The following is a 17,798-nucleotide window of genomic DNA, read 5'->3' as shown; positions in this document are numbered from 1 at the left end:
GAATGGTAAATGTGCATGTCAAATATGAACAATATTACATTACATTCATATTCAGTAGACCCTCTTATCCTGAGTGAAATAGAGTATAATATGAATTTACCTAAAAAATTGCAATACTTCTATTTATAGGTACAGAAGATTTCCAGAATTCTACAAATGTGCATTTCTAAACATATTTCAACATGTCTATATACTGTACTTTCTTTTGTAAAATACATTGTAAAAAACACATTTCTACTTCAATTCACGGTTTTGTCCACATGATGTGTAATACAATTTATATTTGTCAGTATACCATGCGTCTATACATTATACAATTACATTTTGAAGGCAACACAGTGTTAATTATTTAAATAACGTTAAAAGAAATTCACAGACAAGCTGCTTAAGAAACTAATTTTATTTCTTATTCTGGTGTCTTCATGTTGCCAATCTTCAAAGCTGGACTTCCTGTCAGAGATGAAAAGGAATGTAAGGTGACTTCCTGTCAGAGATGTAAAGGAATGTAAGATGACTTCCTGTCACTGATGTAAAGGAATGTAAGCTGACTTCCTGTCACAGATGTAAAGGAATGTAAAGTGACTTCCTGTCACTGATGTAAAGGAATGTAAGCTGACTTCCTGTGAAACGAATGTAAGGGCTTTGTCCTGGGCACAGAATGCCATGTAATGAACAGGCCTTCACCAAGCAGTAAAGCAAGTTCAGGTCAGCCCACCATGTTCACTGATCTTTCTCATAACATGTAAACATATTTTCTAATGAACCCTTCATCCAGGATAAGAAGTCAGGGTTTGACAGCCTCACAGACATACAGTGAGCTCATACCTACAGGCATTGTAGTCCATGCGGTTTGTACAGTACAGTCCCTATGATCGTGCGGTAGGACTGCACAGTCGAATGTCAGGCGGTGTTGCGGTCATACGGTCAGTACGGCCTAAACGCGGTCAGTCTGGTCTTTACCCTGAAGTGCGCCCACCCCTGGATCTCCGAGAAGAGGGCGTCGCCGGGGCAGGAGGTGTTGACCAGCTGCCGGTGGCCGTGGATGGTGTAGTTGGCGATCAGCCGGTCCCCGCCCACCGCGCAGGCCGTCAGCCGGTCCCGGACCAGCTCCAGGGTCGGGCGGGACGGCAGGTCGATCGTGTAGTCCCCGATGATGGACACGCCGTAGCCGCGGGAGTTCTGGCCCTTGGTGTGAGCTCCGCGCCAGTTCCAGCCCCGCCCCTCATAGATGTACCCGTCCGAGCCCGCCACGAAGCTGGTGGGGGGGGGAGGGGGGGGGTCATCGACACTGCCGTTTTACCCGTGAGCAAGGTACTTCATCTGAATTTCAGTATGGTGAGGTGTGTTGTAGCATGACGTAGCGTGGTGTAGCATGACATAACGTGGTATGGCGTGTCGTGGCGTGCGGCGGCGGCGTTGGGGCAGCACCTGTATCCGATGTCGTCCCAGCCGCGGTCGTCCTGGTGGAAGCGCTGCATGGACCTCATGTCCGCGGCGCACTGCTGGAAGGTCAGGCAGGGCCGGCTCGGCTCGTAGGTGTGGTGCACGTACAGGAAGGACAGGGGCAGGGCCAGCAGGGTGGGCGTGCCCCGGTACGGCTCCGCCTCCCACTGGCACCGCGGGATGATGGCGGGACACTCTAGCGGAGGGGGAGAGGGACGCAGGGCCGCTTTTAACAACCGGTGGGGCTGAAACTGTTTACACAAGCCCGGTCAAAATTAGGGCCGGTGTGGATGCAGGTTTTTTGCGTTAGCCCAGCGCTATGACACCTGATTCAACTGGTTAACTAATCATGGTCTTTAATCAAAACATCGAAAAGTTGAATCAGAATCAGGCTTAGTGTTAGGAAAAAACAAAAACCTGCACTTACAACGTCTGTTTTTGGATAAGACTGGGCACCCCAATAATAACTGATTGACTGGGTTTCTGATAGGGAGGTTAGTGGGGCTGTTATTTTTGCATTTTGGTCACAGCCTCTTTCTTCATTAACAGTGAAGTTAGAACTGATTAGACTAACACTGTCAAATAATCATGGCTCGCTTCGTTAGTGTGTTGGTTGGTTGGTTAGTGTGTTGGTTGGTTAATTAGTGTGTTGGTTGGTTGGTTAGTGTGTCGGTTGGTTGGTTAGTGTGTTGGTTGGTTAATTAGTGTGTTGGTTGGTTGGTTAGTGTGTTGGTTGGTTGGTTAGTGTGTTGGTTGGTTGGTTAGTGTGTTGGTTGGTTAATTAGTGTGTTGGTTGGTTGGTTAGTGTGTTGGTTGGTTGGTTGGTTAGTGTGTTGGTTGGTTGGTTAGTGTGTTGGTTGGTTGGTTAGTGTGTTGGTTGGTTAATTAGTGTGTTGGTTGGTTGGTTAGTGTGTTGGTTGGTTAATTAGTGTGTTGGTTGGTTGGTTAGTGTGTTGGTTGGTTAATTAGTGTGTTGGTTGGTTGGTTAGTGTGTTGGTTGGTTGGTTAGTGTGTTGGTTGGTTGGTTAGTGTATTGGTTGGTTGATTAGTGTGTTGGTTGGTTGGTTAGTGTGTTGGTTGGTTGGTTAGTGTGTTGGTTGGTTAATTATGTGTCGTTGGTTGTAGTGTGTGGTTGTTGAGTGTGTTGGTTGGTTGGTTAGTGTGTTGGTTGGTTAATTAGTGTGTCGGTTGGTTTGTTAGTGTGTCGGTTGGTTGGTTAGTGTGTCGGTTGGTTGGTTAGTGTGTCGGTTGGTTGGTTAGTGTGTTGGTTGGTTATTAGTGTGTTGGTTGGTTGGTTAGTGTGTTGGTTGGTTAGTTAGTGTGTTGGTTGGTTGGTTAGTGTGTTGGTTGGTTAATCAGTGTGTTGGTTGGTTAATGGTTTATTTCGCTCATTCCTGCACTGGGGGTGTTCAGTAGTGCAGCACCCTCCCGCTCCCCTCCCTGCTTCGGCTGGGGGTCGTGCTCACCTGTGTACCTGCGGACGAACAGCTCCAGCCCCGCGTCGAGCGCGGCGGCCTCGGTCTCCGCCCCCTGGGCCAGGGCGGGGTCTGCGGCCAGGCGGCGGCGCAGCGCCAGCGCCTCGCGCACCTGCTCCCGCAGCAGGGCGGGGCTCACCAGCTCCCGGAAGTTCTGCCGGCGGCGCGGGCTGATGAGGCGGGGGGCGGAGCCCAACCCGCCGTCCCGCAGGCGGTGCTGGTAGTACCGCCGCAGGAGGCCGCTCAGGACGGGCGGGCGCTCGGGGGCGCGGCCAAAGAGCTCCGTCCCGAGGACCACGCCGTCCATCCCGCCGTTGACGAGCGCGTCCGTCGCCAGGGAGGGCGTCCCGGAGAGCGTGAAGGCCCGCGGTGACGTCACGTTATCCCAGCAGCCATCTGGGCCCAGGCTGTCCGGGGGCGGGGAGCGCAGGAAGGACAGGCCCAGGGTCTGGGCCAGGGCGAGGGCGTACACCCCCGACAGAGGGGACCCCTCTCCCGCCCGCAGCCCCGCCTCCAGGCCCAAAATGAGCGGAGCCAGGGCGACCGTGGTGCCGTCCTGCGTCAGGACCACGCCCTCTTCCTCCCCGGCCTCGGTGACCCGGTGGCCAATCACGCTCCGGAAGAAGTCGGACGCCGCGGAAGGGAGCGTGGGGGGAGCCTCCTCGCTGGGGGGGCCCAGGAAGTGTCGGACGAGAGGGCCGTCCAGCCCCCCCCACCCCCGGAGGCTCCTCAGCAGGGCCACGCCCTTCAGCTCCGGGTTCCACGCTTCCACCTGCTCCACCGCCGCGATGAAGCTCTCCATGCTCCGCTGGGGGGGGTCTGAAACCAGAGAGAGCCGCCCCCCACCCCCCCGTGAGCCGTACGCCACGCCACGATCCACAGCACACACCTACAGGCCTGTTTCACCACTGAGTCACCGCGCTTTACCGAGACCTCAACACCACTGCAGTCTGGAGATCAAGTGGTCCACACGGTAACATGCAGATCATACAGTCAGTGCGGTCCTACAGCCATGCAGTCATATGCTCATACACCATATGACCTATATAGTATATAACATATAGGTCCTTGTTAAACACAGCTTTAAAAAGCAAATTACCGGTTGTTAAACTGGATTATTATTGATGTAATTGTAAAACCATTACCACTTTAATGCTGTACATTCAAACATATAGTTTTGCAGTCTTATGTGAAGCAGCGGTCTTACTCTCTGAAGTGAGTGTTCCTCTTTGTTGCAGAGCATCCTTGCATGTCCTTGCTTTTCTAAAAATTGAACTGCGAGCGTGTGCGTGTAGAGTGGTGAGGCTGCGAGCCTGTGGGTGTAGAGCGGTGGTTACCGTGACAGCGGGCAGTGATGCCCAGCATGACCATAGCGACGATGCGTGTTGCCGTGGGTCCCATCGGAAGAGCAGTACTGCCGTATGTGAACTCTACTGCTGTGTGCTCCTGCTCAGAACGCCCTCTGCTCAGAACTCTCTGCTCTCTCCTCTCCTGCTCAGAACTCCGTCTGCTCAGAACTCTCTCTGCTCTCTCCTCTCCTGCTCAGAACTCCGTCTGCTCAGAACTCTCTCTGCTCTCTCCTCTCCTGCTCAGAACTCTGTCTGCTCAGAACTCTCTCTGCTCTCTCCTCTCCTGCTTAGAACTCCGTCTGCTCAGAACTCTCTCTGCTCTCTCCTCTACTGCTTAGAACTCCGTCTGCTCAGAACTCTCTCTGCTCTCTCCTCTCCTGCTCAGAACTCCGTCTGCTCAGAACTCTCTCTGCTCTCTCTGCTCCTCCTCAGAACTCTCTCCTCTTCTGCTCAGAACTCTCTCTGCTCTCTCCTCTCCTGCTCAGAACTCTCTCTGCTCTCTCCTCTCCTGCTCAGAACTCTCTCTGCTCTCTCCTCTCCTGCTCAGAACTCCGTCTGCTCAGAACTCTCTCTGCTCTCTCCTCTCCTGCTCAGAACTCCGTCTGCTCAGAACTCTCTCTGCTCTCTCCTGCTCAGAACTCTCTCTGCTCTCTCTGCTCCTCCTAAGAACTCCGTCTGCTCAGAACTCTCTCTGCTCTCTCTGCTCCTCCTAAGAACTCCCTTTGCTCCTCCTCAGAACTCTCTCCTCTTCTGCTCAGAACTCTCTCTGCTCTCTCCTCTCCTGCTCAGAACTCCGTCTGCTCAGAACTCTCTCTGCTCTCTCTGCTCCTCCTAAGAACTCCCTTTGCTCCTCCTCAGAACTCTCTCCTCTTCTGCTCAGAACTCTCTCCTGCTCAGAACTCCGTCTGTCCCTGCTCAGAACTCTCTCCTCTCCTGCTCAGAACTGATCCTAATCTCTCCCCAGGGCTTATAAGCACAGGCCAGCTGTGACTCAGGCAAACACTGAGGACGGATAAAAATATCGGTCTGTATTTATTTCCACCCACTCATCGAATTGTGTGGGAAATGTACAGTTGTTTGTGTTTGCACGCATTTGCGTGCGTGCATGTGTGTGTGCGTGTTTGGCCCTTTGGCTCAAGGTCGTTGGTGTGACTTTATCTGATGCCCTCATATTGACATTTCATTGCATAGCCTGTGTCAATATGGAATTTGTGTCTCTGTGTTCCTGAAAATAAGGGAGGTCCCAGCCCGCAGAAAATACAGTGAGCCTTGCTCAGGCCCATGGTGGGTGCCAAAAAAAATGATGGGTCCCTAAAGCTAGTATTCGATAGCAAGTAAGGCATTCCAGTTGTTGGTTGTAAATGCTAGAATTAGTGCATAATTATTTTGGGGTACACATCACATATCCTGTTGCATGCCATTTGATAATCTGATATATAACAAGGTCACAATAAAGCAAGCCAAGAGCCTGAGTAGATGCTTGTGTCATATAAGTCAACACTTATGCTCTTGAAATGTTGAAATATTGATAGCAACGCAGGACACAAACCTGGTGCAGCACATTTCATTGCCCCCCCCACCCTCCAATAAAACTTACCTCTGTTCTCCTTGTCTATTTAAGATTCGCTCCCACTTTCTATGCAATTTTACATTAAGCAATACTTACATAATTGCGGTTGTGTCACACATTTGGGACTCAACTGTTCCACTAAGAGAAAATCGTAAAACAGCTATGAAATTATTTAGCGTTACATAGTCTGTTATTTATGACAAAAAAGGCAAAGTTGCCTCGATTTTGTTTTGTCACACGTCCATAGCTCATCTCCTGACACAAATCATATGCCGTGCAAACCCTAACCTCACATTCCGACCGACCCTGCGTTTTGTGCTGCTGCGTCTGCCGCTGCGTCTGCAACATGTGATGTCAGCAGGAGTGATAAAGCAGTGGTGCCATGGCAACGGATCATCGCAGGGCTGCTGCTAGTGGGGTGAAAGGTGGTGACGATTCCAGGAGCCCACAGCTAAAAAATAAAAATACATTTTTTTTTAAAATTCTATTTGTTTTATTTAAAAAAGGGGGGGGGGGGGGGGCAGAGCAATATTCTTACAGGGGGCCCAGAATTCCTAGCTATGTGAATGTGTCATTGTTTCCATACGTTAGATCCCGTTGGGGGAAAAAAAACAAACTTGCTGTGCTTCACACCCTGTAATTCTGGAAAATTGGTGAAGGACAGTTAATGATTAACGGTTTCTTCCGATGCAGTGACAGTATGCACCTGTTTACCGTCCAGCGTCAGGATCGCACGGTGAGCGGAATTAGGTGGGGGGGGAGGGGCGGGGGGGTTGGGGGGTTGTAGGGTCGTAGGGAGTGGCATAGGGGGTGGTGCAGTACCAAAAACATGCTCTTTACAGGAATATATGATGTGTCCACGCATTTCAAAACCACACAGGACTGCAACACAAACACAAACACACTAAAGAACCAGGCTGTTCCTTTTAGATAACTGCACATCCTGTGTTTAAAATGTGTGTTGCAATCCGAAAAGAGCCAGTGTGGGCAGAGATTTTTGTTTTAACCCAGCACTAAGACACCTGATTCTACTTATCAAGGTCCTGATTGAAGACCATGATTAGTCACAGTAAGTAGCGTAATCAGGTGTCATAGTGCTGGTCTAAAATGAAAACTTGCACCCAGACTTGACAACCCCTGATGTTGTGTAAATAATTAATGTTATTCAACATCGCCCTCTACTGGGTTGATTGATCACATTTATTGACATTTTGATTAAATCTGATGATGTTTGTGTTGTATGAACTGTATGCCAATACTCTATATATCATTTGTGTTGAATGTCAACTCCTGTCTTTTGTTTTGAAGAGGCTTACAGTAGACCTATAGAAGATAAAAATGGAAATTGCATGCTTAATTTTTTAATTAAATTATTATTGTTAAAATCTTGCTAGTCAGGCGTGACAGAAAATATATATTTTTTCCAGTAGTATGCTTGTTCATCTCTAGCTCATCTGGCGCTGTGGCGATAAACTGGTGTTCATATGGTCCGGATGTGTCGATAGTATTAAATATTGACTGCTGCATGAACTTCTACTGCGCATCCACATGCTGTACTGTGACGCAGCGCACGTGACCCGGAACAGGAAATCGGCGTGTTTACTTCAGAACTGCGCGATTCCAGAAAGCCAGGTAGGTTTGTGAAATCTAATCAATTAACATGTTGATGATGATGCATACATTGTATTTAGCAAGTTGGCATTCGTCGTATCGTTACACTCTAAAAACAAATTTGTAGAATAACCTGCAGTCGCTGGCAAGCGAATGTTTCATATCGGCAGACTGTTGGGTGACTATACTTGCTACCAACAGAAATACTTACAATGAGTATCAAAATAACGTCATGTCATTTAGAACATGAACATTAGTAAAATACCAGCGATGATAAAATCTTGACGTGTTTAATTGTCTGCCCCGCTAGAGAATGGACACCCGCTTTACGAGGGGGAAATCGGCGATCCTGGAGCGCTCGTTAACCCGGCCGAAGACCGAGGTCAGCGTGAGCGCCTTCGCCCTGCTCTTCTCCGAGATGGTGCAGTACTGCCAGAGCCGCGTTTACTCGGTGTCCGAGCTGCAGGCGCGCCTCGCGGACCTCGGCCAGGGCGTGGGAGCGAGCCTGCTGGACGTCCTGGTGCTGCGCGAGAAGAACGGGAAGAGGGAGACGAAGGTTCTCAACATACTGCTCTTCATCAAGGTGCGTTTGCTGTACCCGAGAAAGGCGACTTTGAATATGCGCATCCTTTGCGCAACTGTAAGAATTTACCGGGTGGTTTATAGGTAAACCAAAAACTTACACCTCTGCTCCTACGTAATTAGGACGCGTGGATTGTTATCTGGGCGCCTGCTTACATTTTTGGGTTGCCCGACTGTTAATTTTGTTTTATCGGATCCATGTTGAAATGAAGTCTGGATAGCGAGACCCTGAGAGATTGAACGTAGTTGCAGATAGTTGCGCAGATAGTTGAGAATACAGGCGTAAGCTATTACACACGAGCCGTTGGCGCCTGTGTTGTGTTGTTAAGGAGTTAGTCATTGCACAAACCCCCGTCAACCTTCAACCTGTAGTAATAACCCTGTTTTGTGAGTCAAAGATACAGAGGGCCGTATCTGTTTTTGGTTTTCATGCCTGTTGCTTTATTTACTTAAATTTAGCTAGATTTCTTGACAAGTGCATGAATGACTGCCTAAGGCTTTGCTTGTGTCCCTACATAAAACATTTTACTCTGATCTAATCTACGAGTGCACCAGTGTTTGTGTATACAGCCAGTCGGCTAATTTAGCCAGAGTAATTCCTGGAAACAAAAACCTGCATACACTCTGGCCCTCCAGGGCCGCTACTGTCCTTCCACGCTTTAAGAGTATGTAGTGCAGTCCGTTTTAATCATATTCCTAGAATCCTGGCCGGCACCTATCATAAACAACGTCACAGTCTGTCTTCACCCTATCTTAAATAACACTGTAAGGTCATATGAGAGCGTGTGTCATAATTTAGGGTTTTAACGTGTGCTTAAATGGCGTCTCGCCGGCTGCCCGTCCGTCTGTCTCAGGTGTCGGTGTGGAAGGCGCTGTTCGGGAAGGAGGCCGACAAGCTGGAGCAGGCCAACGACGACGACAAGACCTACTACATCATCGAGAAGGAGCCGCTGATCAACGCCTTCATCTCGGTGCCGAAGGAGAACAGCACGCTGAACTGCGCCGCCTTCACCGCCGGCATCGTGGAGGCCGTGCTCACCCACAGCGGCTTCCCCGCCAAGGTCACCGCCCACTGGCACAAGGGCACCACCCTCATGATCAAGTTCGACGAGGCGGTCATCGCCCGCGACAAGGCCCTGGACGGCCGGTGAAGGAGGCGGGGCTATGTGGGGGTGGGGTGGGGGGGCGGAGCCTTGCAGGTCTTGGGTGGGCAGGGCTTACTGAGTCGGTGTGCTGTTCTTCACTCTATGGTTTTGTTTGTTTGTTTGTTCGTTTTTTTTAACAAATGCAGCACAGTTTCACCAACCTGTCTGCATAGCTTAGCCTGTTCAGTGCTGGCCCACCGTATCAGCCAATCCATATACTTTAAATGCCAGTGAATCTGTGTGTGACTGATCCTTAAAAAAAAATCTTCTGTGTGACTCTGATTAGTCGAGTGGCATCATGTGACAAATGTGGGCCAATTGCAGGTGAGCGTACCTTGTGATCAGAGAAAAATCGCCTACCTCTTCAGCCTCTTGGGCTGGTAAAAAAAAATAACAGACTGAGTGTCTAACCTCTGCATCCAGAAGATGGAATATCACACTGATTCACACATTTATTTGTAAGACTGGTTGATATTATTGGGCATCAGTTATGTACTGAGGGTCTGCTTATTTGCTGGGAGAGCGGACACGCTGAACTAAAAACCTGGACTGACTGGAATTTACCAGTAGACTTCTGTCACATGAGTGCAGGAGTTTTCCAGCTTTGGTGTTTATTTGTTTAAAAGATGACATGTTTGCTCAGAGTGTAATTATCCTCTGGGCCAGAACCACAAAATGGTCTTCACGTACTGTTCTTGTTTGTACAATGTTGACGGGTCTTAAGAAAATTACACATGGATACTCCAGCACTTACTCATGAGGGATTGACCTAGAAGGCTCTCTTTCCAGCCCGCGGTGTATTAGTCCAATACATGCTCAATTATGCTAAATTAACATACTCGCTTAAGATTAGTGGTTGATATGGATCTGTGCAGTCCTTGTGTTAAATGTACCAGAAAAAAGTATTGATGAACAGACAGACACTGCTCTTAAAAGCATTCTCTCAGCCCTCCCATTGGTTAAAACCGAGTTCTGTTTTTAACCCTTTCCTGCCTTTCAGACCACCTTTTTTTGAGTGCTTGGTTGTTGTAAATATGCTTATCGTGCTGTGTTCCTGTTCAGATGCGATGCACACGCAATGATTTCAGGCTTAGGCCTCGTAGTTTAGTCCACTCTTTGGACTTGAATGTCTGTTCTATGAGGAACGATAGGGATTGGTGGTCTAGGGGCCAGACTGTTCAAACCTCTGTTAAGGTTGCTGTAGTTTTCCCATGAAGTCCTACTGTTTGTATGTGCAGTCTTAGAATAAAAAAATATACAAATAAAAAGCATGGTGTTTTTGAGTTTATTATAAATGACTTTGACCAAATAAGTATTTGCGTGCCATGCCCGAGACTGAATCATATCAGCTGTATTAGTGCTATGTAATGCTCTGCGTCTGCTTGTGTGTTATGTGTTGCAAGAAACTGTGGAGGAAAAAAAAAGTGACACGCCTGTTTTTCCCGTCCCCTGGAGACGTGGCCGCAGTGGAACTGGACCTGCTGTCTGGAGGCGTTTTGTTCTCATCCTGTTTTTCGCACCTTTTTGCGCAAGTCACTGTTACCCGCGTTGCTTCATTAAATATCCTTTAAAACTTTAACGCTCTTGAGTATATTAAACTCTTATAAGCTTTTCAGAGTCATCGTGGATGAGGAAATGGAAGACTCTCCTCTGCAGTCCGTTGCTGTTGCACAGTATGATTGAAGTTCCTGTGCCTTTCCGTTCCACTGCTGACCGTATGTATGCTCTGTTTTTCCTCAATTCGCCTGTTTTCACCTCTCACGGTTGACATTTTGAATTAATTTTCATCCTCTTTTAATCATTAAATCATCAGATTACAAGTTTGGAAGATATTCATGTTTTTTTTTTGCAAATTATAATCAACATTTGCTTGTCACTGTTGTTGCGTAAACCAGCAAAAAAACTTTCTGGGGAACCCCCGCAATTCTACTATAGCGGTGCGCTGTCTTCACTGCACGTGCTAAAGTTATTATTTCCCGATAGGACGCAAGGTCATTCAGCTTTGCTGCAGTACTGGAACGGTTCTGATCAATGTCAGATCAGTTGCTTGTATCCAGTGTGCATAAAGTGCGTGTTTGGACATTCAAAATGTTTTCATGTAGTTTTTATTGATGCAGTCATCAGAACGACCCAAAAACTGCCGCAGAGGTTCATAATCACCTGGTAATGTAATGTGCTATTTGTCCGATTGTTGTAATTGTTGTCATGTCATATTTATGACCCTTTTACCCCATTTAAATTATAGCCTACGGTCCGCTATTTCAACGCACAGCACGAGCGCCTGGCCGAGTGCGCATTACGTCACGTGGTGCAGGTCACATGACCTGATGAGGAAGTGTAGAGGTGTGTTTACTGTAGTTTTAAACGCCGCAGCGCTGCTGTCAAACAGCGACATGGTAATTGTCGCCCGGAGTCGACAGTTCAACTGCGATTCTTCTTTATTTATTGCGTGTATTTCGCATTTATTTTAGTTATTTATGTATTTCAAGGCATCGACATGGCTTCTCCTGGTTGTAATGACTGCAACCACGATTCAGGTTGGTACGCTGGCTAGTTACAGCTAGTTAGCTGGCAATTTAACTTTTCTGTTGTAACATCAATCAGGACGTCAGAATTGTAGGCTAGTGCTGTTTTGATTTACGTTATCGACGTCTTAATATTCAAACGATATTTTAGTGTCTGATTAGACTTGTTAAATAGCAACGAGGACGTTGCTGAGCTACTTGTAATTTTTCACATCGTTTTTTAATTTCCCCGTTTGATCATGTTGCATTATGTTGCCAAGAGTTCAGTTCTCCAAATGTACTATAATAATGACAACACAACAGCAATGCAGAACTGTAGCTGATGTATCATTCATTCATTTCATGTAATATTTCCAGTAGGCTATAATTATGGGCAGCTATGAAGAAGCGTCTGTCATTTTGTCTAGTTATTTATTTATTTTTTGGATGTTTACGGCTTTCGTGCCTCGGGTGTGTTGATGGAGGGACAGTGACGGGTGGAGCGCTAAGCATGCATGAGTGATCTTCGGGACAAAGCATTGCATTTATTATAGCCTGTGTGAACCTGAAGTGAATCGATTAGCTGAAGCTTCTCAAGCGTTGAGTCACAACTTCATGTGCTGTAGCATGTGTCCGGTCGTAGGCAGCATTAATGGCATAAAACGTGTGAAATCGATAGAATTCTGACCTAAACGTCGTAAACATGTTGTTGGTGTGAAACATCACGCTGACGCGGTCACCTCGCGGAATTCAGGGTGACATCGATGCTACCGTGTCACCTTCGCCCTTTGTGAAATTGTTAGAAAGTTGACGCAGGCTTTTGTCCTTTTGAGGTCACTGTTGAGGCACAATCTCAATTTAGAATATTTAATTATGTGTTTTGAAGGCGATCAAAATATTACTGACGAATGTGTGTGTGTGTGACCATGTTCATTTAATAGGCCTACTAGCCTGTACAGTACTGCAGGCTATTAGTCAAATCAATTGCATTTGGCGCCTGGTAATCACAAAACAAACGGAATATTATTCACTAAAGCAATGTATACAGGGGAAACGGCGTGCTGCAAGGGACAGACAAATGTATGGACAAAATTAAGCTTCTGAGCATGTTTAACCGCTTTTAAAAAGTGATTTAAGGTTCTCTTTCTAAACACTCGACATGGACAAATTGTTAAAACTGATTCACAAACGTTGCTTTGCACTCTGTTTGAATAACGGGTTTTTCAGTAAGGTCCAACTTATCCTTCCAGGTGTTTTCACGGAGCTTCTTCTGATTTGCTCCTGTTTAATTCACTGTGCTAATCGGGAAAGGGCAAGTAGTAGCCTCTACCCAATGAAATAGACACTGCAGTGGTACCCCACCTCTGCTTCACATTTCCAATAGCTTCAAGAAAGCCAGACAAGGGTTCACTACTCTACAAGCAGAATCTTAACAGGACAGGCCATGTCATCATTTTTTTCTGGGGGAAGGGGGAAGGGGTGTGTGTGTGTGTGAGGAGGGGGGGGGGGTTATTGAAATGATAATTTGTTTCCCATCATCCTCTGGCCCCTCCTGGGATTGTTCTGTACCCTGTTTGTTTCTGCTTCTCTCTCCTTTCTGCTCCCGTTCTCTGGTGTGGCACGTGCACCTTCCTTCTCTCACCTTCACCCTTTTTTTTAAACGGCGGTACTGCCGTACGCTGACACCATTTAAACCCCCCCCACCCCCACCCCTTCCTGAAAAACAGGAAGTGGGCAGTTGTACTTTCATGCAAAGCAAAACGGCACCAGTTCTGCTGACACCACCACAGAACGACCCCCCCCCCCCCCCCTTGTCTGTCCAGTTTCTTTCATGTTTGCATTTGAAGAGAAGGAGAAGCCGCATTTGGCGGGGGGGGGGGGCACACCTGAAATAGAGCAGCCCGCAGCCACCTGTGTGTGTCAGCACCGCCAGCTTCGTCTCTCACCCCCCAGTCAACGGAATGTTTTATTTTTCATTTCTGAGGTGGGGGGGGGGGGGGGGGGGCAGAATGGGGGGAGGAACCAGGGGTCTGAAAGTTGAAGTCCTGCCGTGTGATTACTCATTTTGTATTGACTGATGGAACGTGAGGAGCTAACTGGCATCTGACCTTAAAATAGCAGCGTTGTCTGGTTCCTGAGGAGAAATGGCCGTGATCATGTTTCGTTAGTTTGATGGATGAATGACGCCAGTTTGTTTTTCCCATAATAAAAAAAGGGCGCTGAGTGTGTTGGCTTTTCTTTTGATCGCGTGATGTTGTGTTTTTGAAAAAAAAAAAAAATTTTGGCAGGCTTATATTGTGCCTCGTATTATTATGCTTGTGGCTTCTTGTGTTGTAATCGCTTTGAGAAGCCAACACACCGTGTAGCTGGGTTTATTTACATACAGCTGGATGTATACTGAAGCAATGCAGGTTAAGTACCGTGCTGAACGGTACAACAGCAGTGTTTATTTTGTTTATTTAAAGGATCCCCATTAGCTGATGCCGTGGCAATCATGATAAACATTAAATTACATTAATATACATTAAACAGCATCAATACACATTCATATAAAATGCAGGGATTACATTGATATAAAATTGAATGTGTCCTACCCAGGAATCGATCCCGTGACCTTTAGGTTACGAGACCACTTCCTTACCCTGCCAGTGCATCCTCGTTCTTCATCCTCCCTCTCTCCCTCCATCCCATCCCTCCATTCCTCTCCTCCATGTCTCCCTGCCCCCTCTCTTTTTCTCCATCCTCTGTCTGACACGTGCTCTCTCTCTATTCACACCTGGATTCAGCATTAAAATGTATATATTTTTTTGTTATTTAACCAATTTAATTTTTAGCAGGAAGTCGCATTGGGATTGCGTCATCTCTTTTGCAGGGGAGACCTGGCCAAGAGGCAGCACAATCAATGAAAAAAAAAAAAAATTCACATCAGAAAAATGTAAACTCAACAACATGAAACACAGTTTTCTTGACAGTTCTGTTCAGAAGCAGCTGCAGCGGGCAGAAGGAACGCCCGCTGTCCTGCTGGTGAGAACGAGGCACCGCAGTTTGAGTTTGGTTTTTGACGCGCTCTTGTCCGCGCTGTGTTTCCCCGCTCAGAGAGGGGCAAACTGCTGACCTCGGCGACGTACTACGGCTCCGGTGACTCTCATCAGCACGTCGCCCCCGGCAACCCCCCGCCCCAGCCCCAGCCCCAGCCCCAGCGGCTGGGGGGGTGGGCGGTCTCCAAGCGGGATGAGGAGGAAGAGGAGGAGCTTCGCAGGAAGCTGAAGTATTACTTCATGAGCCCCTGCGACAAGTTCCACGCCAAGGGCCGCAAGCCCTTCAAACTGGGCCTGCAGATGCTCAAGATCGTCATCGTCACTGCGCAGGTGAGGCCCCGCCCTGCCCCGCCCTGCCCCGCCCTACTCTGCCCTGTCCGCCCTGCCTACTCCGCCCCGCCCTGCCCCCGCCCCGCCCCACCCCGCCCCGCCCCACCCCGCCCCGTCCTACACCGCCCCACCCTGCCCTGCCCCCCCGCCCGCCCTGCCCAGCCCTCTGCCCGCCCCCGCCCTCCTGCCCTCGCCCTCCCTGCCTGCCCTGCTCTACCACCGCCCTGCCCTGCCCCGCCCTGCCCGCCCTGCCCGCCCGCCCCGCCCTGCCCCGCCCTCCTGCCCCGCCCCCTGCCCCTCTGCCCCCGCCCTGCCCCGCCCTGCCCACGCCCTCCCGCCCTGCCCCCGCCCTACCACCCCCCCCCCGCCCTGCCCGCCCTGCCCACCGCCCGCCTGCCCGCCCCGCCTCCCGCCCCCCGCCCGCCGCCCTCCCAGCCTAAATTCTGCCTGTAGAGACATAGTGCATGATGCGTCACACATTGATGGGGGAGAACAGTCTGTTGCACTCCACAGAGTTATTATTAGCGGTCAGTAGATTTAGGACTGCGTGAGGACCTGGCCTATTTATGCACTGCCTCTGTGGCAAATCAGGAAATGATGATGAACAAATGAGATATTATACTGAAACGAGTGCACTGCCCCCTCTCTTCATCCCTCTCTTTCTCTTCTTGCCTTTCCCTCCCTCTTCCCCCCCTCTCACCACCTCTCTCCATCTCTCCCCCCCCACCCACCACCACCTCTCTCCCATAGCTGGTACTGTTTGGTCTCAGCAACCAGATGGTGGTGACCTTCAATGAGGAGAACACCGCGTCCTTCAAGAACATCTTCCTCAAAGACTACGGCGAGGACACGGAAGAACCCCTGACGGTCTACACGCAGAGCGACGTCTACAGCCACATCCAGTACGCCATAGAGCAGGTAGGTCTTCTACTGCAAACGCTGCCATCTACAGCCACATCCAGTACGCCATAGAGCAGGTAGGTCTTCTACTGCAAACGCTGCCATCTACAGCCACATCCAGTACGCCATAGAGCAGGTAGGTCTTCTACTGCAAACGCTGCCATCTACAGCCACATCCAGTACGCCATAGAGCAGGTAGGTCTTCTACTGCAAACGCTGCCGTCTACAGCCACATCCAGTACGCCATAGAGCAGGTAGGTCTTCTACTGCAAACGCTGCTTATTAAACTACAGCCTAGAGGTGGTCTGCAGGCTGAGGTTTGATGGTGAGATGGATTTTGTCCCTTTGAGGTCCTACCTGTGCTGTAAATTGTACATATTTTAAATTTATCATCTTCCGTTTCTTGCACACATTTTTTTTTGCTTGTTTTTTGCTGCTTTTTGATTTGTGTTGCTCTGCCTCGTCATCCTCCTCTTCCTCAGTACCTGGCGCTGCCGGCCACCACGGTGGGGCGGTACGCCTACGTTTACGGGGTTGGGGTGAACGGCAGCGCCCTCTCCCTCTGCCAGAGGTACTTCAGGAAGGGGAGCATCGATCCGGCCAATGACACGTTCGACATCGACCCGCACGTCGTCACCGGTAACGGCCTTCGCCTCCGCGCTCCGGGGCCTGATTTACTAAGACCTGATTGGCCCATGGTGTTTGTTTTGCACCAATCATTGGTTGCGTTGTTAGTTTGTCATGTGCTAATAGCTTTTTACATGCTAAAGGTCTTAGTAAATCAGGCCCTTATCATTCTCTCTCCCTCCCACCCCTTTGTCTGTCTCTCTCTCTTTCTTTCTCTCTCTCTCTCTCTCTCACTCTCTCTCTCCTCATTGAATATCCATACATCTGCCTGTCTCTCACTTCCTCTTTTCTATATTGTCTGCTCTCTCTCTCTCTTCTCTTTCCTTTCTTCTCCCTCTCTTTCTTACATCCTATCTCTCCTCTCATAATTCCTCTTTCTCTCACAGCTGTCATCTGTTTCCCCCTCTTCTCTCTCTCTCTCTTTCTCTCTTTTTTCCACTCATCTCCCTCATCATCATTATCATTCATACATCCTCCTCACTCGGTCTCGCTTCCTCTTTTACATTGAGTATGGGTCATCACGACCGTCTGACTGTGCTTAAATCATAAATCACACGTGGATCATAAGAACCGCACGGTGTGGCTGAGTCAGTGACCGCGTTTTGCAGACAAACACCAAACATTTTCTCTATCCAGCGCCTAAAATAGCCCTTAGAAACCACCATGGTTTTGGAGACCGTTTTCTGTGTAGGTACGGAAAGTTCCGCACACTAAACGAATTCAGGAAGGGGACACAGTTTGTACTCGAAGCCTGTCTCTCCCCGTGCTGATCGTAAAAGGACAGACAGAACCATGGAGACGACGTAAAGGACTTCCTGATTGGATGGCCAGACTGTCTGTTCCCGTCTGTTCCTGGTGTTTTATCCTTCAGTTGCAGTGGAGCAGCTCGGCCTTCATGAAGCGTGTAATCTGGTTCTGTGTCAGGTGATTCCCAGAGAAAGGATTTGATTGGCTGCGCAGCACATTCAGTGGCAACTCCTCCTTCTAGGATTGGTCAGGATTGGTGTGTCAAACTTACCCGTTCTGGAATAATACACCAGTTTCATTTCAGTTTTAAGTTAGTTGCATTTTCTTAATTACTACATAACTACATCTGGACACAATATAGTTTCCTGAGAGAATCAAGAAACCGAGAGACACAGGTAAAACACAGGTAAAACTGAAAGAAAGGATTATTCTCTGAACCCAGGAAAAGGTAGTCAGAATGTGCAAAAGAAAGTCTGA

At 48.7% G+C, this 17,798-nt stretch overlaps 3 protein-coding genes across 7 annotated transcripts in view; 2 read left to right on the top strand and 1 right to left on the bottom strand.

The window, feature by feature from the left end:
• Positions 1–385: 385 nt before the first annotated feature.
• pglyrp6 (peptidoglycan recognition protein 6) lies at positions 386–5,742 on the bottom strand. Of its 3 annotated transcripts, none has more exons than XM_064314765.1 (6): positions 4,881–5,742; positions 4,256–4,346; positions 2,910–3,737; positions 1,429–1,639; positions 961–1,255; positions 386–450 (listed from the first exon to the last, which is right to left on the bottom strand). In XM_064314765.1, the coding sequence occupies exons 2-6, from the start codon at positions 4,317–4,319 to the stop codon at positions 436–438; spliced, it is 1,413 nt and encodes a 470-aa protein (XP_064170835.1). In that variant the 5' UTR covers positions 4,320–4,346; positions 4,881–5,742; the 3' UTR covers positions 386–435. The 3 variants fall into 3 exon arrangements, with proteins under 3 accessions (XP_064170835.1, XP_064170833.1, XP_064170834.1); XM_064314763.1 differs by having other exon boundaries at positions 4,256–4,895; positions 4,938–5,742; XM_064314764.1 differs by having other exon boundaries at positions 4,256–4,725; positions 4,938–5,742.
• A 1,574-nt stretch (positions 5,743–7,316) lies between these two features.
• trappc5 (trafficking protein particle complex subunit 5) lies at positions 7,317–9,569 on the top strand. Of its 3 annotated transcripts, none has more exons than XM_064314431.1 (3): positions 7,317–7,469; positions 7,759–8,031; positions 8,885–9,569. In XM_064314431.1, the coding sequence occupies exons 1-3, from the start codon at positions 7,386–7,388 to the stop codon at positions 9,179–9,181; spliced, it is 654 nt and encodes a 217-aa protein (XP_064170501.1). In that variant the 5' UTR covers positions 7,317–7,385; the 3' UTR covers positions 9,182–9,569. The 3 variants fall into 3 exon arrangements, with proteins under 3 accessions (XP_064170501.1, XP_064170503.1, XP_064170502.1); XM_064314433.1 differs by having other exon boundaries at positions 7,449–7,473; XM_064314432.1 differs by lacking the exon at positions 7,317–7,469 and adding an exon at positions 7,480–7,626.
• Positions 9,570–11,083: 1,514 nt separating this feature from the next.
• The window catches only part of mcoln1b (mucolipin TRP cation channel 1b), a 20,400-nt gene continuing 13,685 nt past the window's right edge, over positions 11,084–17,798 (top strand). The window contains exons 1-4 of the mRNA XM_064314434.1: positions 11,084–11,712; positions 14,776–15,047; positions 15,798–15,965; positions 16,430–16,586. Coding sequence (XP_064170504.1) covers positions 11,673–11,712; positions 14,776–15,047; positions 15,798–15,965; positions 16,430–16,586 — 637 coding nt within the window. The 5' untranslated portion in view covers positions 11,084–11,672. The remainder of the gene's footprint in view (positions 11,713–14,775; positions 15,048–15,797; positions 15,966–16,429; positions 16,587–17,798) is intronic.

The sequence above is a fragment of the Anguilla rostrata genome, chromosome 17 (genome assembly GCF_018555375.3).
Source record: "Anguilla rostrata isolate EN2019 chromosome 17, ASM1855537v3, whole genome shotgun sequence".
Lineage (NCBI taxonomy): Eukaryota > Metazoa > Chordata > Actinopteri > Anguilliformes > Anguillidae > Anguilla > Anguilla rostrata.
The sequence above is the reverse complement of the archived record's forward strand: the minus strand, read 5'-3'. Positions and strand labels throughout refer to the sequence as shown.

Excerpts from the sequence above, each read along its gene's own strand:
- pglyrp6 (XM_064314765.1), bottom strand. The coding sequence starts at position 4,319 with ATGGGACCCACGGCAACACGCATCGTCGCTATGGTCATGCTGGGCATC. Across the intron at positions 3,738-4,255 it reads CATCACTGCCCGCTGTCACG|ACCCCCCCCAGCGGAGCATG; the intron begins GTAACCACCGCT and ends CTCTGGTTTCAG. Across the intron at positions 1,256-1,428 it reads TGGGACGACATCGGATACAG|CTTCGTGGCGGGCTCGGACG; the intron begins GTGCTGCCCCAA and ends CCCCCCCACCAG.
- trappc5 (XM_064314431.1), top strand. The coding sequence starts at position 7,386 with ATGCTGTACTGTGACGCAGCGCACGTGACCCGGAACAGGAAATCGGCG. Across the intron at positions 7,470-7,758 it reads GCGCGATTCCAGAAAGCCAG|AGAATGGACACCCGCTTTAC; the intron begins GTAGGTTTGTGA and ends CTGCCCCGCTAG. Across the intron at positions 8,032-8,884 it reads ACATACTGCTCTTCATCAAG|GTGTCGGTGTGGAAGGCGCT; the intron begins GTGCGTTTGCTG and ends CGTCTGTCTCAG.